The following is a 17,105-nucleotide window of genomic DNA, read 5'->3' as shown; positions in this document are numbered from 1 at the left end:
TATTTTAATTTTAATCCTATGGAACTAAATCAAATATTTAAACCTAACTTTAGTTACCTTTTTTAAACAAATAAAACACTTTCATTCTGCTCATCATTCCTCCATTCGGTCTATTATTTTTATAAATTTAAATTACTTTGTTTTCTACCTAATCGACCTGCTCTATATTTTATTATCTTTTCCCTAAAAAAATTAGTTTGAAACCATTACTTACATTGCTTTTTTATCTTCCTGTTCCAAACATTAATTTTGGGATGGTGGGGGAGAAGGAGATCAAGTTTAGAGAAATGTAAGGAATCTTACAACACCAGGTTATAGTCCAACAGTTTTATTTGAAAATCACAAGCTTTCGGAGGCTTTCTCCTTCGTCAGGTGAGTGAGGAACACTCACCTGACGAAGGAGAAAGCCTCCGAAAGCTTGTGATTTTCAAATAAAACTGTTGGACTATAACCTGGTGTTGTAAGATTCCTTACATTTGTACACCCCAGTCCATCACCGGCATCTCCACATCAAGTTTAGAGAAGTTAGTTTTTCATTGGTTAAAAATTAATTTTAGAGCCAGGTTCCTCAATCAATTGAAAAGCCAAACTTAGATGATTGATGAGATTACATCACAGATTCAGCCCAGTCAATTATGTGACCAAGCCTACTATCAAGTACATCCTTTGGCGAACTATGGAGATTGACAGAACCCAACTGAGTAAAGTCTTCATGTTCTGCAATTAGTTAAACAATAAATGCTATAAAATTTAAAGTTAGAATAGTAAATATAGAAGAGTAGAGAAGAGAGAATGGCTGAGGGAGCAGTAGTTTTTAGAACAGTTCATTTAAAAAACATTTGAAAATGTTTTGGTAATGTTAGGTTACAACAGTAATGCCTGACACCTAACATCTGAGTCACACTATTACTTTAACATTAGGGTTTGTTTTAGCATCATAACATGTGAAAACTTTAAAATCATTGTTGGCTCACAAGAGACTGGAATTTCCCTACCTGTTGGCAGCCTAAGGAATAATCATTAATAAAAATAATTTTTTAAAATTAATTTTCCTAATTAACAACACCTTGCATTTTTTTATAGCACCTTTAATATAGAAAAATGTCCCAAGGTGCTTCACAGAGACATAAAGAAAAACAGACACTGAACCAAAGTTCGTCAGATACGGAGGGGCGATTACAAAGCTTGCTCAAAGAGGTGGGTTTTAAGAAGGGTCTTAAAGGAGGTGAGAGGGTTAGAGTGGCAGAGAGGTTTAGGGAGGGAATTCCAGAGAGTGGACCTAGGTAGCTGAAGATACAGTCACCAATGGTGGGGAAATGAAGGGAAGGTTTACAATAGGCCAGAGTCAGAAGAGTGCAGAGTTCAAGGGGTGGGAGTTCTAGGGCTGGAGGAGGTTACAGAGAAGGGGAGGGGCGAGGCTATGGAAGGAATTAAGCACAAGGATGGGAATTTTAAATATGAGGCTTCGGAGGATTGGAAGCCACTGTAGGACAAGAAGGATGGGGGCGAGTGAGATTTGGAAATGATTGTTGCTAATGATCTCTCCAAGGCAATTAATTAGTTGAAATTCAATGGGGAAGTAAAAATGTACACTTTGGAACGTGTTTGTATTTTTAAAAAAATGTGTACGGGGAAACAGATATTGTTACAATGTTCTATGTATTAAATAATGTATTAAATATAGATTGTGTGGTGCTGGGGCTTATCCCTAACGTAAATCCATCTAAAGTTCTCAAGTATTCTCAGTGACTTGCTTGTGGTTCATATACTAGAGACTTGCTGGATGGTGGATAATGATGTCAACATCTTTTAAAGCTCTTTGCAGTGCAGGATAGTTCAAGCTGTTGGTCACTGGACTCCCAATTATAAGCTTATACGGTTTTGAATCTCAGGGCTGCTGCCAATCAAATTAATTCACTTCACTTAGATTCGATTTGCCTGTTTTCAGTTGGATGCTTTATCTTTGGAGATAAGGGAAGTGGAAAAGTGACATCACTGAGTTTTCTCTGCTAGAATCATGTTTCCCTGCTGATTGGTCACAGGGTTGTATTGACAGTGGTCATGCAGTAGTCTACAGCTCTCACTGTCACACTTACACAGCTTGAGTTCGTTGCATGGCATCAAAGGGCCTGCAATGGGATAAAATCACAAGATCACAGGGTACCTACAAATAAGGAAGGCCATTTGGCCCATTATATTCATCCATCCAGAACAAACCTGCATTCCCCCTATTGCTGCATATATTTGTTTCTTAAATAATTCCAAGGTTTTCATCTGTACCACTCTGTCTGAAAGTCCATTCCAAGTGTTGATCGCTCTCTGCGTGAAGAAGAACCTCCTGATATAAAATCTGAAGTTACCTTTTAGTAGTTTGAATCTGTCTTTCCTTGTCCTAATCCCATGTTTAAAGTAGTATCCTGGATTAACCTTTTCCATACCATTTACTATCTTATATATATCTCTATAAGATCATCGCCAGTGGTCCCTTTAAGAACTGCTGGTTAAGCCACTCAAGACCTCGTACAACTGGGCAAGCTCTGTCCAAGTGTATCTGAATCTTGCATCAGAGTCCTGCAACTGGTGTGGGGCCCTAACTTACATTGTTAAGTAGCCTTACGCCTGTTTCAGGCGAGTGGGCTGTTCAACCATTTACAGGCCTGTCTGAATATGGCATCAGTTGGGCCTTGGGCAATAATGCAGTGGTCTACGTACCCCACCCCCGATTTTCAACTCCTGGCTGCCCGCTTTTACAGGCACAAAATGGACAGCCATGTGTTGAATTTCTCCCCCATTGTCTGCAAATAGTAGGATTTATTTGGAAATCTAGCTGTTCATATACTCTAATTTTTTTTCTCTGTAGATGAACAAAAGCATGATAAAAAGGAAAAGACAATCAAACTCATTATTTCCAAACACCATCTACACTCTGGTCTATCATGTGTCTCTCTGATATTCCATACGTATGTGTTAACCTGTCAAGGTGCCAAGACCCATAGGTGTTTTCCTAACGCATTGCTCGTGAATATTCATTTCTCATTTAGATCTCATTCATGGGGATTAGTTTTGGGGTCACGGTTGTGTTTCGTTAAGAGTAAATTTAATTTGAAGATCTCACCTGTGAACAGCAGCTGTGCAGATACTGGACACTGAGGCATACACACCAGATCCCCAGACTGATAGCTGGGAGTGATTGCAATGTGGGGGGCACAGCACTTCCGCCTGGTCCTCCTTGTAGTGAGCACCTCTGGTGGCACAGTCAATAGAAACTGGCACTTGAAGAATAAAGCATACTCTGTAATATAACTCACAATGAACGTCAAAGGAGCAGAACTATTGAAGATGTCACTTAAGCAATCATTATTAAAATTCAAATCCTAATGTATTAACACAAAATGCTAACAGCCTTACAATATGGCAGGAGTTGTTCCTTTTACATTGAATAGGCAACACACAATAAATTTACAACCTGTGACTTCACAGAGGATCTGCATGGTATCTGTATAACTGCATACTATTGTACCACAATAAATACATTGATTACATACACAGAATTTTAATAGTCTTTTAAATGAATCATGTCCAATACAACAAAGCAAGCAAGCAGAGGATGATTACTTTTCACAAAACGTACCTGCCCCTTGGTCTCCCTTTGCCGATGAGGTCAATGTTAAGACGCCTGCACAAATCAAAACGAACAACATTTTGTAATTCCAGAGTATTACTTTCAAACGTAAGTGCAAGAATGAGCTACATTAGGGAAATCAGAAATTATACCTTGTGTAAAACATGATACAAAATACAGTCCATTCCCAATAATCCAGTCATTTTTCCACTTTAAAAATGTAAACTAAGTAGTCTAAACATGTGATCAAATTGGGAATTTAGTACTAAAGACGGATGAGGGAATAATTTGAATTAAGCAACTTTGAATTAAAAGTATACTGTACAAAATACTAGAACACCATGGTATTTTGTGAAAATCTCTGTAAATTCCGGGTTCCGGAGTCAGCGCGGGAGAATTGTTCCTCTGGAGATATTTGCATCTCCTGGTTTTCCTGGTCCTGTGATGCCACCGTTGAAGCAGGATCACTTTATCTGTTCACCCCTTCCATATCCCTATCCCAGTTCTAAATCTACCCGCTGTAGACAAGGCAGAGCGGCTGGGGCAGGGTATAAGCCGGGTGCTTTCCTTCTTGGGCTGGATTGTACTGTGTACACACCCAACGTCCCCTAACCTAGCCCATGTCTTATTCTATGTCGCCAGGACGCTCTGGTGTGTCAGTCAAGTTTCAGGGGACCTCAGCTATTCCTCTTCTCTGAACGTGTTTGAATCTCCAGCTCCCGGACTGATCGAGTTCACCATTACCCTTGTTTGCCGAATTGTTGATGGAAATGAAGGACTTACCGAGAGAGAGAATGGCCGTGGTGAGAATGGACATGGTGTCAGCATCCAGAATTCCCCAGCCCTAGAGCCTGCAGTAAATTACAAACCACACAATGTGAATATCACCGACAGCTGCTCCAGAATCAATGCAGCAAATGTACAGGACAATGTCTCAAACAAAAATACCTTCAAAAAAGAACATTTATCATATTTTCAAACGGAGTTAACAATTCTCTGCGAAGCAGGAGCGTGGCGATTGAACGGGATGAAGTCCCTTCCAACTGTCCCAGCAACAGATCCACATCCAGAATTTAACGCTTTATTTTGCTCTCAAGTGGCATCTCTCGGTTTATCTATTTGCATTTTAGGTGATAGATCAGATGAAAAGAATGGGAAAGATCCGCAGTTCACTTTATGTCAGTCACCTTACTGTTTGTTTATTCTTGTGATCTAATTATCAGAAATTCGCCTCCACAGTTACAGATTTTCTATTATAATGGATACAATTTGCTATTGGATTTGTATTATCAGTTCTAACTTCGATACGATTGCTCCGATATCCTGTAGTTTATTTACGGTCTAGTCAGATTAATGACCAGGATCGAAGTGTACTGTACAGATTCTGGACTGTTAACAAGAACTGAAAACAAATACTGGATCTAGCCTTTCCCACTCTTCTCTAGTTGAGATCCCTGTGCAGAAGAGTCTTACTCACAGGTGTAAGGCACTTCCACCGTCTGCTGCTTGCTCGAACCGATATTCTGCTTCACTCGGTGGGTTTTCAGAGCTGCCGGAGTCAGCAAAAGTCTCAAAGCTCAGCCTCAGCCCAAACTTCTCAAATTCACCTAAATACGCCTGGTTGCGTCACGCCGAGGCGTTCCAGATGTACAATTTTGCGAATGAGTGGATTTTTCATATTTAATATCTGGCACTCTGGCGGCAATTGTATTTTTCAAATATGAAGGATCTAAATCGAGTGGCAATAATTTTTGAGCCGGTGTGTAAAGATGGTAGAAAATCTGCGCTGACATTTTACCAGCGACAGGTCCGATTCAGATCATAATGCGGAGATGTGGGCACAAATCACCGAGCAACATCAGAACTGAAAAATCATCAGGACTGAAGATCACCAGAACTGTAAATCATCAGAACTCAAAATCACCAGAATGGAAAATCATCAGAACTCAAAATCATCAAAACTCAAAATCACCAGAACTGAAAAATCATCAGGACTGAAGATCACCAGAACTGTAAATCATCAGAACTCAAAATCACCAGAATGGAAAATCATCAGAACTCAAAATCATCAAAACTCAAAATCACCAGAACTGAAAAATCATCAGAACTGAAGATCACCAGAACTGTAAATCATCAGAACTCAAAATCATCAAAACTCAAAATCACCAGAATGGAAAATCATCAGAATTCAAAATCATCAGAATTGAAATTTACCAGAACTTAAAATCATCAGAATTCAAAATCATCAGATCTTAGAATCTTAGGCAAAACAAAACAAAATACCGCAGTTTCACTGAATAGTTGGGAACCAGAACCGTTTCTGGTCAGATTTATTACATTCCAGCATCTTGGTGAGCAATGGTAATGGTTTTAGTAGCACCGAGTTTAGAAATTTTTGAGAAAACTGCTGACAAACCAATTCTAGTGACAGGGAAATCACTCCCCCCCCCACCGTTTACATTTGTGTTTCTAATAGATATTTCAATAACAACAAAAACAACTGTATTTCCATTCTGCCCAATAACATACGGTAAATGTACTCCCCAGTTAAGATGACCTAATAACTTGCATTTATATAGTGCCTTTGATGTAGAAAAACATCCCAAGGCACTTCACAGAATCATAATCAGACAAAGAAAGGCCTGATTGTGAAGGAAGGACACGGTATCATCATCTGAACTTTATTTCTGGAATTGTTTCAATTAGTAACAATACTTTATTGAGACAACACAAAAGCATCTGATCAGAGATGTGAACAGGGGAAAAGCTCTACATTTAATGCCACTCTTGCACAAAACCTTATATTTTTTAACAAAATACAAAAACAAACAAGACTGTGCAGTCTTTTCCACAGAACACTCTTTCTTTCTGAAAACCGAAGAGGTGAAGTGAGAAATTAAATCGAGTCAACAACAATTAAAATAGTTAACAGTTTTTGTGCCTTCAACTGTTAAATATAAAATGGCCATCGGCCTAAGGGACCAGACTTCAGGCTGTAGTGTCACTTTTACTGTAGAAAAGGCTTTGATGGGTAAAAGGACTGATTTCAATTACAGTATTACTGATAATTAGTCACATTCACCCAAATTAAATGATAAAGAATACATAGAATTGTAATCTAAAACAAATATCTATATTAAATATATACAATATTTTTAATAAATCCTAAAATACCATAGATTATAAATACTTCTCTCAGGTTTTAAAGTCAAATTGGGAATGAAATGTGAATTGTCCAGAATTAACGGTATTCTGATTCACTTTCCATCCCTGAAGTCTGTTTCTTTTCCAAGTTAGAGGTTACAATGGTGTTGGGTGTAGTATTTTCTAAAACAGATTCTAACTCTGCACCCCAGCCTGAGATCTTAGCCGTAGGATCCTGAGGTACCTGGTACTTGTCGGCCTGGTTTACAGGCTCTGGTTTCCTCCTCTCATTGAACCGGTTTACAGGTTTCACAAAGCCTGCATCATTCTCTTTCAAGCAGTGGAAGAGAGCTCGCACATCCTTGCGGAACTTAGTGCTCATGCCAAAGTAGATGATAGGGTTGTAGAAGCTGGCGGATTTGGCAATGAGAGAGGCAAGTACACTGGTGATGGCTGGTGCACTGTAACCACATGCTGACCACATGGAGATGATTGCATAGGGGGACCAAGCCACAATGAAGGCTGTACAGATTACAAAGGACACCTGTAAAACAGGGCACAGCAATTGTTATAACAGTGGCCAAAACAGAGGATCATATTCCTATCTCAGTTTCTAAACCTTGTCGCTGCGGTGTGCACCACTTAATTCATTGGATTAACAGAGAGATGTTACCTAAATTGAATGGCGACTCGCAGTGTAAGTTGCTTTGTTATACTTTATATTTGACAGATAAATAAAATTGATAGTATTGATGATTTATCTTCAAATGTTTCATTTGTATTTACAGTTATCTGGCTCTTGGTTGGCTTTATTGTTAGGGGCTGTTCTGATCTGAAAGATTATCAATGTAAGAAATTTTAATGTAAAGCTCCTTCCCCGGTTCCTGTCAAACCACAATGCTTGATCTAAATATCAGAGTAACATGAAAGCTTTCGGACAAGTCAGACATTTAGTTAAATTTGCTTTTTAAAAAACAATTTATCATTCTTTGCACTGTTTCATATCTTTCCTGAATTGGTTGCAATCTTTTATCTCAAGATTTTCACTGTCAATGTACTGTAAGGAAACAAGTGGTTCCCACCACTATCTTTAATGATATTGGCAATGGTAGTGTTTGCAGATCAGACTATCCAAATTAAAGTTAGTGTGGTTCTGATGGATGGGGGGATCTTAACCTGGGAGAAAACATAGGGATAACAGTCAGAAAAATTAAATTACAAAACAAAAGTGGGCTTCTTTAACATGGATATGGGAAAAATAAAATTGGAAAGGCATTTCATATTTAAACAGAAATAATACAAGGAGCTAGATTCTGAGACAGAGCTGTCATTGTTTTTTAGTTACTATGATGGACTGGATTCTGCAATCTTCAATAATCAATGATTGAAATAATGAATGAACACTGATACTGGTGCTGAAATGTCTGCTCTTGAAGTAGTTTTGTGGCATAAAATGTCTCTACACTATAGGTTGGGAGATCCAGGCTGGAATCCCAGATTCAGCTGACATTTGCACTCAGTTCTCCACCAGACATTGATTGCTATGTCTTAGTCAAATTGCAAGAGGCAGCACTGAGCAGAGGAGACATATCTGGTTGACGGACAAATCAGCATAGATACCACTTCAGCTGCGCTCTCTAGATGGTTGAATGGTATCATAGTCTATGGTGTGTGACTAAAGTTATAAAGTGGAGAAAAATGCATTAAAATAAGGTTGTTGTCCACCAACGCCTCAGTGAGCAAAGACAGTGCATACAGATGAGAAGGTCCCAAATTTGATTCCAGGTCTGTGCTGAGTTGGCTGGTTTCAGCTGGGGCAAGGATTAGGGCACCAGGACACCTCAACACCCCTGGCCTGGGGTTTCCACTCCTGATTGCCCTTCAGTGACTCTTGCTGGAAAGTTCATATATGTCAACATTGGTCAAGGGTGAGATCAAGCTCAGCTATGATGCTCTCTGCCAACTCTGAGGTACTGGACAGCTGCTAATGAGTACGAATCTATACTCCAGCACAAATCAGTGTCTTCAGGAGAAAAGGGAAGAAATTAGCAATAAAAATAAAGTTCTTTTTCTATTAATGACTGGATTCTGCAAGAAAGTTTTTTGCTCCTATTAGGATCCAACATTTGAGTAACAAAAAATCAACTAGTCAAATGCAAATACCTTACCTTCAGTGATTCAAACCTTTGCCTCGGAGACCTGAACCAATTGCAAAAAACTAAGGCTTGGACTAGGAGTCAGTTTTATGGCATTTGAACTGTATCTGAGCCAATGTGATCTTTGGATGCCCAGTTCCAACTACAATTTCCTGCAAAGAAGCCATCGCTATTGAGGAGCTGTGTGTAAGCAGATGAAAACAGCAGCATTTTGTATATTGCACTGCATTTCAAGCTTGAATTCATCTTAAACTTGGACATGATAGCAAATGTGGTTTAACTCATAGACTTTGTTGTGTCTAGATTTAAAAAAAAATTAAAACATTTTCCAAACTGGCTTCTAAGGCAAATTTCATCCAGAATTATTAATTTCAAAATACATTTAAGATGTTGGGGGAGGGGGGAAGAAACAATGCACGGTTGATATATTATAATATTATTGCAAACATACAAAACTGGTACCACGCTATAGAAAGCAAGAAAGTCCCAGGTTCTTTTTGGCGTTGCTAGTTTTCTCACTTTCCCTTTCATCTGTGGAGGAGATTGATTCCTTGATGGAGTTTGGTTTAGTGGGTGCCAGTTAGCCTTTGGTACCTCACCCAATGGTCATTGTTGTTACCCTTTGGTACCTCACCCAATGGTCATTGTTCAGTTTCCCTTTGGTACCTCACCCAGTGGTCATTGTTCAGTTACTCTTTGGTACCTCACCCAGTGGTCATTGTTCAGTTTCCCTTTGGTACCTCACCCAGTGGTCATTGTTCAGTTACTCTTTGGTACCTCACCCAGTGGTAATTGTTCAGTTACCCTTCGGTACCTCACCCAGTGGTCATTGTTCAGTTACCCTTTGGTACCTCACCCAGTGGTCATTGTTCAGTGAATGTCAGCAGACTGCTCAAAGGTGGGGACATCACATTCAATCCTGATCATATGTATATTTGTCAGAAGTACACACGCACACGACCAGCAATCAGGAGCGGGAATCTTTCGGAACCAAAAACATGAAGGCCAATAGCAGCAACCACAGTGCAATCCTGGCTAAGATCAGCTAACTCATCACAGAAGAGTCATTGAATCAGGGTCCTTTCTGGTCTGCACAGCTCAGCTACTCACTGTATAAATTCACTGAGTCATTGGGTGATCCAGGTTTGAATCAACATCCATGCTGATTTCGAGGTGGCAATAGAGGTATTTACAATTGGCCTTAATGCCGCTGGACTGGGAAAGGAAATGAAATCAGCTAGGATTTTTGACCTAATCACGAGCTGGAAAATGTATATGTGTGACTATAATCTATTGGTAGCTTTTTTTGTCCTGATTACTCATGTTTGAGTATTAATGTTTTCATTACTGTTAATGTCACTCGAAATTAGCTGGTTGTTATTGTGATTTCCAAATTTTAGTTAAGTCATATACATGGCTGTGTATCCATTTTCACCTCATAGCCAAGCAACAATCTGATCTCCCATTGTTCAGTTTGTACCCTGGTAATTTTAACGCTAATATTCCATTATCCAGCTCTTACACCAGTTATATATACATCTCTAATCACTTGTTTTCATGACAGGAGTTCCAGTTCTTACCAGTGTTATTTCTCGTTCCACATGGTGTTGTCGTTTACTGATCTCTCCTCTTCTGGTACACTTGTGACTGGTTCTAATCGTTTTTATTATGGACACATATGAGAAAACAATGACTGAAACAGGGAGGAAGAAACAGTAGAGAAATACACCAATAACATAGGATTTGTAGGCAATAGAGAAGGTTGCCTGGATCCAGTCAATCTCACAAGTGCCGTACATGCGATCTGTAACAGTTGAAATGTACATAAGCAATACAGATAGAGGGTAGTGAATTTTTACTGCATAAATAGAAATCATTTGTCAGCAATATTAATAATTTCATTTTATTCACTTATGAAATTAAATTCAGTTATTGAAAGATCTCACTTTATAACAGAAATGACTCTTGAACATTCAGGAATGGTAGCTCAACATTCCTGGTTACAGCATTTTCAGACGAAATAGAGAGGGGGATAAAAAAGGGGGGGGGTCGCAATATTGGTTAAAGAAGTGAGGAGCTGAGAGGAGGGATGATATGGTAGAAGGATCATCGAATGAGGCCATATGGAATGAACTGAAGAACAAAAAAGGGGCAATCACACTGCTGGAAGTGTACTATAGACCCCCAGTCAGGGAGATAGAAGATCAAATATGTAGGCAAATTTCTGAGAAGTGCAAAAACAATAGGGCAGTAATAGGGGATTTCAACTACCCTAATATTAACTGGGATACAAACAGTGCAAAAGATATAGAGGAAGTAGAATTCTTAAATTGCATTCAGGAGAACTTTTTTAGCTAGTACGTAGCAAGCTCAACAAGAGAGGGGGCAGTTTTGGATTTAGTTTTAGGGAATGAAGCTGGGCAGGTGGAAGGAGTATCAGTGGGAGAGCATTTTGGTGGTAGTGATCATAATTCAGTTAGATTTAGTGTAGTTATGGAAAAGGACAAAGATAGACCAGGAGTACAAGTTCTCAATTGGGGAAAGGCCAATTTTACTAAGCTGAGATGTGATCTAGCAAAAGTGGACTGGAAACAACTACTTCAAGGCAAATCAGTGCCAGAGCAGTGGGAGGCATTTAAGGAGGAGATAGTAAGGGTCCAGAGCAAATATGTTCCCATAAAAAAGGGTGGGACACCCAAATCTAGAGCCCCCTAGATGTCAAGAAGCATACAGGGTAGGATAAGGCAAAAAAGGGAAGTTTATGTCGGATACCGAGAGCTCAATACTGCAGAAAGCCTAGAGGAGTATAGAAAGTGCAGGGGTGAAATTAAAAAGGAAATTAGGAAAGCAAAGAGAGGGCATGAAAAAATATTGGCAAGTAAAATCAAGGAAAACCCAAAGATGTTTTATAAATACATAAAGAGCAAGAGGGTAACTAAGGAAAGAGTAGGGCCTATTAGAGACCAAAAAGGTAACCTGTGTGTGGAGGTGGAAGATGTGGGTATGGTTCTTAATGAATATTTTGCATCTGTCTTCATAAAAGAGGGGGATGATGCAGTCATTGTAGTTAAGGAGGAGGGGTATGAAATATTGGATGGGATAAACATAGTGAGAGAGGAAATATTAAGGGGTTTAGCATCTTTGAAAGTAGATAAATTGCCAGGCCTGGATGAAATGTATCCTAGGCTGTTAAGAGAAGCAAGAGAGGAAATAACGGAGGCTCTGACCATCATTTTCCAATCCTCTCTGGCTACAGCCATGGTGTCGGAGGACTGGAGAACTGACAACATTGTATCGTTTAAAAAGGGAGAAAGGGAAAGACTGAGTCAGCCTAACCTCAGTGGTGGGCAAATTATTGGAAAAAATTCTGATGTACGGTATTAATCGTCATTTAGAAAGGCACGGATTAATGAAGGACAGTCAGCATAGATTTGTTAAGGGAAGGTCGTGTCTGACGAACTTGATTGAATTTTTTGAGTAGGTAACAAGGTTGATGAGGGTAGTGCATTTGATGTAATCTACATGGATTTTAGGAAGGCTTTTGACAAGGTCAAAAAAGTAAAAGCCCATGGGATCCAAGGGAATATGGCAAGTTGGATCCAAAATTGACTCAGTGGCAGGAAGCAAAGGGTAATGGTCGACGAGTGTTTTTGTGACTGGAAGGCTGTTTCCAGTGGGGTTCCACAGGGCTCAGTACTCGGTCCCTTGCTTTTTGTGGTATATATCAATGATTTAGATTTAAATGTAAGGGAGATGACTAAGAAGTTTGCAGATGATACAAAAATTGGCTGTGCGGTTGATAATGAGGAGGAAAGCTGCAGACTGCAGGAAGATATCAATGGACTGGTCAGGTGAGCAGAGAAGTGGCAAATGGAATTCAATTCGGAGAAGTGTGAGGTAATGCATTTGGGAAGGGCAAACAAGGTAAGGGAATACACAATAAATGGTAGTATACTGAGAAGTGTAGAGGAATAGAGGGACCTTGGAGTGCATGTCCACAGATCCCTGAAGGTTGCAGGACAGGTAGATAAGGTGGTTAAAAAGGCAGAAGGAATACTTTTCTTTATTAGCCGAGGCATAGACTATAAGAGCAGGGAGGTTATGCTGGAACTGTTTAAAACACATGGTTAGGCCACAGCTGGAGTGCTGTGTGCAGTTCTGGTCAACACATTACAGGAAGGATGTGATTTCACTAGAGAGGGTACAGAGGAGATTTACGAGGATGTTGCCAGGACTGAAGAATTTTAGCTATGAGGAAAGATTGGAAAGGATGGGGTTGTTTTCTTTGGAACAGAGGAGACTGAGGGGAGAATTAATTGAGGTGTATAAAATTATAAGGGGCCTAGATAGAGTGGATAGGAAGGACCTATTTCCCTTAGCAGAGAGGTCAATAACCAGGGGGCATAGATTTAAAGTAACTGGTAGAAGGATTAGAGGGGAGCTGAGGAGAAATTTTTTCACCCAGCGGGTTTTTTTTGTATTCTTTCATGGGATGTGGGCGTCGCTGGCAAGGCCAGCATTTATTGCCCATCCCTAATTGCCGTTGAGAAGATGGTGGTGAGCCGCCTTCTTGAACCGCTGCAGTCCATGTGGTGAAAGTTCTCCCACAGTGCTGTTAGGAAGGGAGTTACAGGATTTTGACCCAGCAATGATGAAGGAACGGCGATATATTTCCAAGTCGGGATGGTGTGTGACTTGGAGGGGAACGTGCAGGTGGTATTATTCCCATGTGCCTGCTGCCCTTGTCCTTCTGGGTGGTAGAGGTCGCAGGTTTGGGAGGTCCTGTCGAAGAAGCCTTGGCGAGTTGCTGCAGTGCATCCTGTGGATGGTACACACTGCAGCCACAGTGGTGAAGGGAGTGAATGTTTAGGGTGTTGGATGGAGTGCCAGTCAAGCGGGCTGCTTTGTCCTGGATGGTGTTGAGCTTCTTGAGTGTTGTTGGAGCTGCACTCATCCAGGCAAGTGGAGAGTATTCCAACACACTCCTGACTTGTGCCTTGTAGATGGTGGAAAGGCTTTGGGGAGTCAGGAGGTGAGTCACTCGCCGTAGAATACCTGACCTGCTCTTGTAGCCACAGTATTTATGTGGCTGGTCCAGTTAAGTTTCTGGTCAATGGTGACCCCCAGGATGTTGATGGTGGGGGATTCGGCGATGGTAATGCCGTTGAATGTCAAGGGGCGGTGGTTAGACTCTCTCTTGTTGGAGATGGTCATTGCCTAGCACTTGTCTGGCACGAATGTTACTTGCCACTTATCAGCCCAAGCCTGGATGTTGTCCTTGTCTTGCTGCATGCGGGCTCGGACTGCTTCATTATTTGAGGGATTGCGAATGGAACTGAACACTGTGCAATCATCAACGAACATCCCCAATTCTGACCTTATGATGGAGGGAAGGTCATTGATGAAGCAGCTGAAGATGGTTGGGCCTAAGAAACTGCCCTGAGGAACTCCTGCAGCAATGTCCTGGGGCTGAGATAATTGGCCTCCAACAACCACTACCATCTTCCTTTGTGCTAGGTATGACTCCAGCCACTGGAGAGTTTTCCCCCTGATTCCCATTGACTTCAATTTTACTAGGGCTCCTTGGTGCCACACTCAGTCAAATGCTGCCTTGATGTCAAGGGCAGTTACTCTCACCTCACCTCTGGAATTCAGCTCTTTTGTCCATGTTTGGACCAAGGCTGTAATGAGGTCTGGAGCCGAGTGGTCCTGGTGGAACCCAAACTGAGCATCGGTGAGCAGGTTATTGGTAAGTGCCACTTGATAGCACTGTCGATGACACCTTCCATCACTTTGCTAATGATTGAGAGTAGACTGATGGGGCGGTAATTGGCCGGATTGGATTTGTCCTGCTTTTTGTGGACAGGACATACCTGGGCAATTTTCCACATTGTCGGGTAGATGCCAATGTTGTAGCTGTACTGGGTGGTAGGGGTCTGGAACTCACTGCCTGAAAGGGTGGTAGAGGCAGAAACACTCATCACATTTAAAAACTACTTGGATATGCACTTGAAGTGCCGTAACCTACAAGGTTACAGACCAAGAGCTGGAAAGTGGGTTTAGGCTGTATTGCTCTTTTTCGACTGGCGCAGACACGATGGGCTGAACGGCCTCCTTCTGCGTCGTAAATTTCTATGATTCTATGATTCTATTGTAGGATTGTTGAGTGTTCTTTATTACTAACCGAACAAGTTCCCAATACGTGTGTGAGATTTTCCTTGTGTAATACGGAAAGGTTATCAAAAGCTCGGATACAGTGGACGAGCTCATGCTTTAGAGGCATTCGAATTGTTAAAATACAGACATTAACAGTTTAAATACACATTATTTCACTCTGTTGTGTACAATTAGTAAGATCTTCCCTCTTTTACTCTGCTAGAGAGGCAGAGGGAATATTGAAGTGGGCCAGATGGCTTGGAGGAGAATAAGCAATTGGGTGAGATAGCAATACGGGAGGGGAACATTTTAGGGACTGAGGGAGAGGGGGATGTTAAGAAGTAAAGGGGAGGGTTTTTAAAATATATTTGTTCCTGGAATGTGGTAAATGCTGGCAAGGCTGCATTTATTGCCCATGCTCTGAGGTGGTAGTGATGGTGGGCTATCTCCTTGAATCACTGCAGTGCTTGTAGTGATGGTGCTCCCAGAATGGTGTTAGATAAGAATTCTACGATTTAGTCCCAACAATGATGAAGGAACGGCAATATATGCCCAATGCAGTATGGTGTGTGACTTAGAGGGGAACTTCGAGGTAATGGTTTTCCCATAACATTATTGTTCTTGGTGGTAGATGTTGCAAGGGAGGGAAGTGTTGTTGAAGTAAGATTGGTAAATAGCTGCAGTGCGTTCTGTAGATCATAAATACTGCAGCCATAGTGCACTAGTGGTGGTGGAAGAGTTAGGGGTGTAAGGGCCAAAGGTGGATGTTAGGGAGGCAGAGGAGAATGTTAGGAGGTGTGGGGTAGAAAGAATATTGTGGGGTTTAGGGGATAAAGCGTCATGTTATGGAGGCACAGGCAGATGTTAGAGAGGTGGGGGGGGGCAAAGGGAAATGTTGGGGGAAGAGGTGATGAAAGGTGATGTTGGGAGAAGTAGCAATGGGGGAGAAAGAATGAAGTTGAGGGGGATGGTGAAGGGAATAGGATGCAACGGGAGAGTGATGGAGAGGGAAAATTACATGGGTGGGATGGGAGGGGATTACAGAGGAGACAAGAGGGGATAGAGGGACATGGGGCTCAGGAAGCAGACACAGAGCAAGGTGGTGAGAGCTCCGCCATCTTCACGTTGCTTTCCGGTACTACTGTAAAATGTGACTTGTTCCCTTGAGCAGATCCCTTCACAGTCACGCCATCCACCAGCTCACAACCAAAATAAAAGAGAAATAGACAGAAGCAGAAGATGACACAGAGACCAACAGAACAGACAGAAAGAAGCAGAAGGTGACATACACTTAAGCACATATATGCAAAGGTGCCCACATGAAGACAACAAGGACAGGTAAAAGAGGGGTTTTATGTTCTGACTTCTCATGAGCAACACCATGGGAGATCCACAAATATCGAAAGAAAGAAAGATTTGCATTTCTCTAGCACCTTTCACAACCTCAGGACACCTCAAAGCACTTTACTGCCAATGAAGTACGTTTGAAGTGCAGCCACTGTTGTAATATAGGAAAGGCAGCAGCCAATTTGTACACAGTAAGGACCCACAAACAGCAATTAGATAATGATCAGATAGTCTGTTTTTTTTTAGCGATGTTGGTTGAGGGATAAATATTGAACAGGACACCAGGGAGAACTCCCTTCCTCTTCTTCAAATAATGCCAAAGGATCTTTTACGTCCACCGGAGAGGACAGACGGGGCCTTGGGGTTTAACGTCTCATCCGAAAGATGGCACCTCTGACAGTGCAGAACTCCCACAGTACTGTACTGGAGTGTCAGCCTGGAATATATGCTCAAGTCGTTGGAGGACTTGAACCCACAACCTTCTGACTCAAAGGCAAGATGGCTACCATTGAGCCACGGCTGATATAAATTTTAATGGAAACTGTCTATGTAAACGTGTCAGGTTTAGTTACACCCTCTTTCCAGTGGTGGCGCTGTACCATCTCCGTTTTGGATCTCTTAGCTCCTTGTAATAGTATCACAATAGGTACAGGAGGAGGCCATTCGGCCCATCATGCCTG

General features: G+C 41.3%; 1 protein-coding gene across 1 annotated transcript in view; it reads right to left on the bottom strand.

Moving 5' to 3' along the window:
• coch (coagulation factor C homolog, cochlin (Limulus polyphemus)) overlaps positions 1-5,185 on the bottom strand; it is a 36,749-nt gene extending 31,564 nt beyond the window's left edge. The window contains exons 1-4 of the mRNA XM_067990996.1: positions 5,100-5,185; positions 4,406-4,473; positions 3,632-3,676; positions 3,116-3,272 (exon numbers count right to left, since the gene is read on the bottom strand). Coding sequence (XP_067847097.1) covers positions 3,116-3,272; positions 3,632-3,676; positions 4,406-4,439 — 236 coding nt within the window. The 5' untranslated portion in view covers positions 4,440-4,473; positions 5,100-5,185. The remainder of the gene's footprint in view (positions 1-3,115; positions 3,273-3,631; positions 3,677-4,405; positions 4,474-5,099) is intronic.
• Positions 5,186-17,105: the final 11,920 nt, after the last annotated feature.

This window comes from Heptranchias perlo, chromosome 10 (genome assembly GCF_035084215.1).
Source record: "Heptranchias perlo isolate sHepPer1 chromosome 10, sHepPer1.hap1, whole genome shotgun sequence".
Classification (NCBI taxonomy): domain Eukaryota; kingdom Metazoa; phylum Chordata; class Chondrichthyes; order Hexanchiformes; family Hexanchidae; genus Heptranchias; species Heptranchias perlo.
This window is presented reverse-complemented; position numbering and strand designations above follow the sequence as displayed.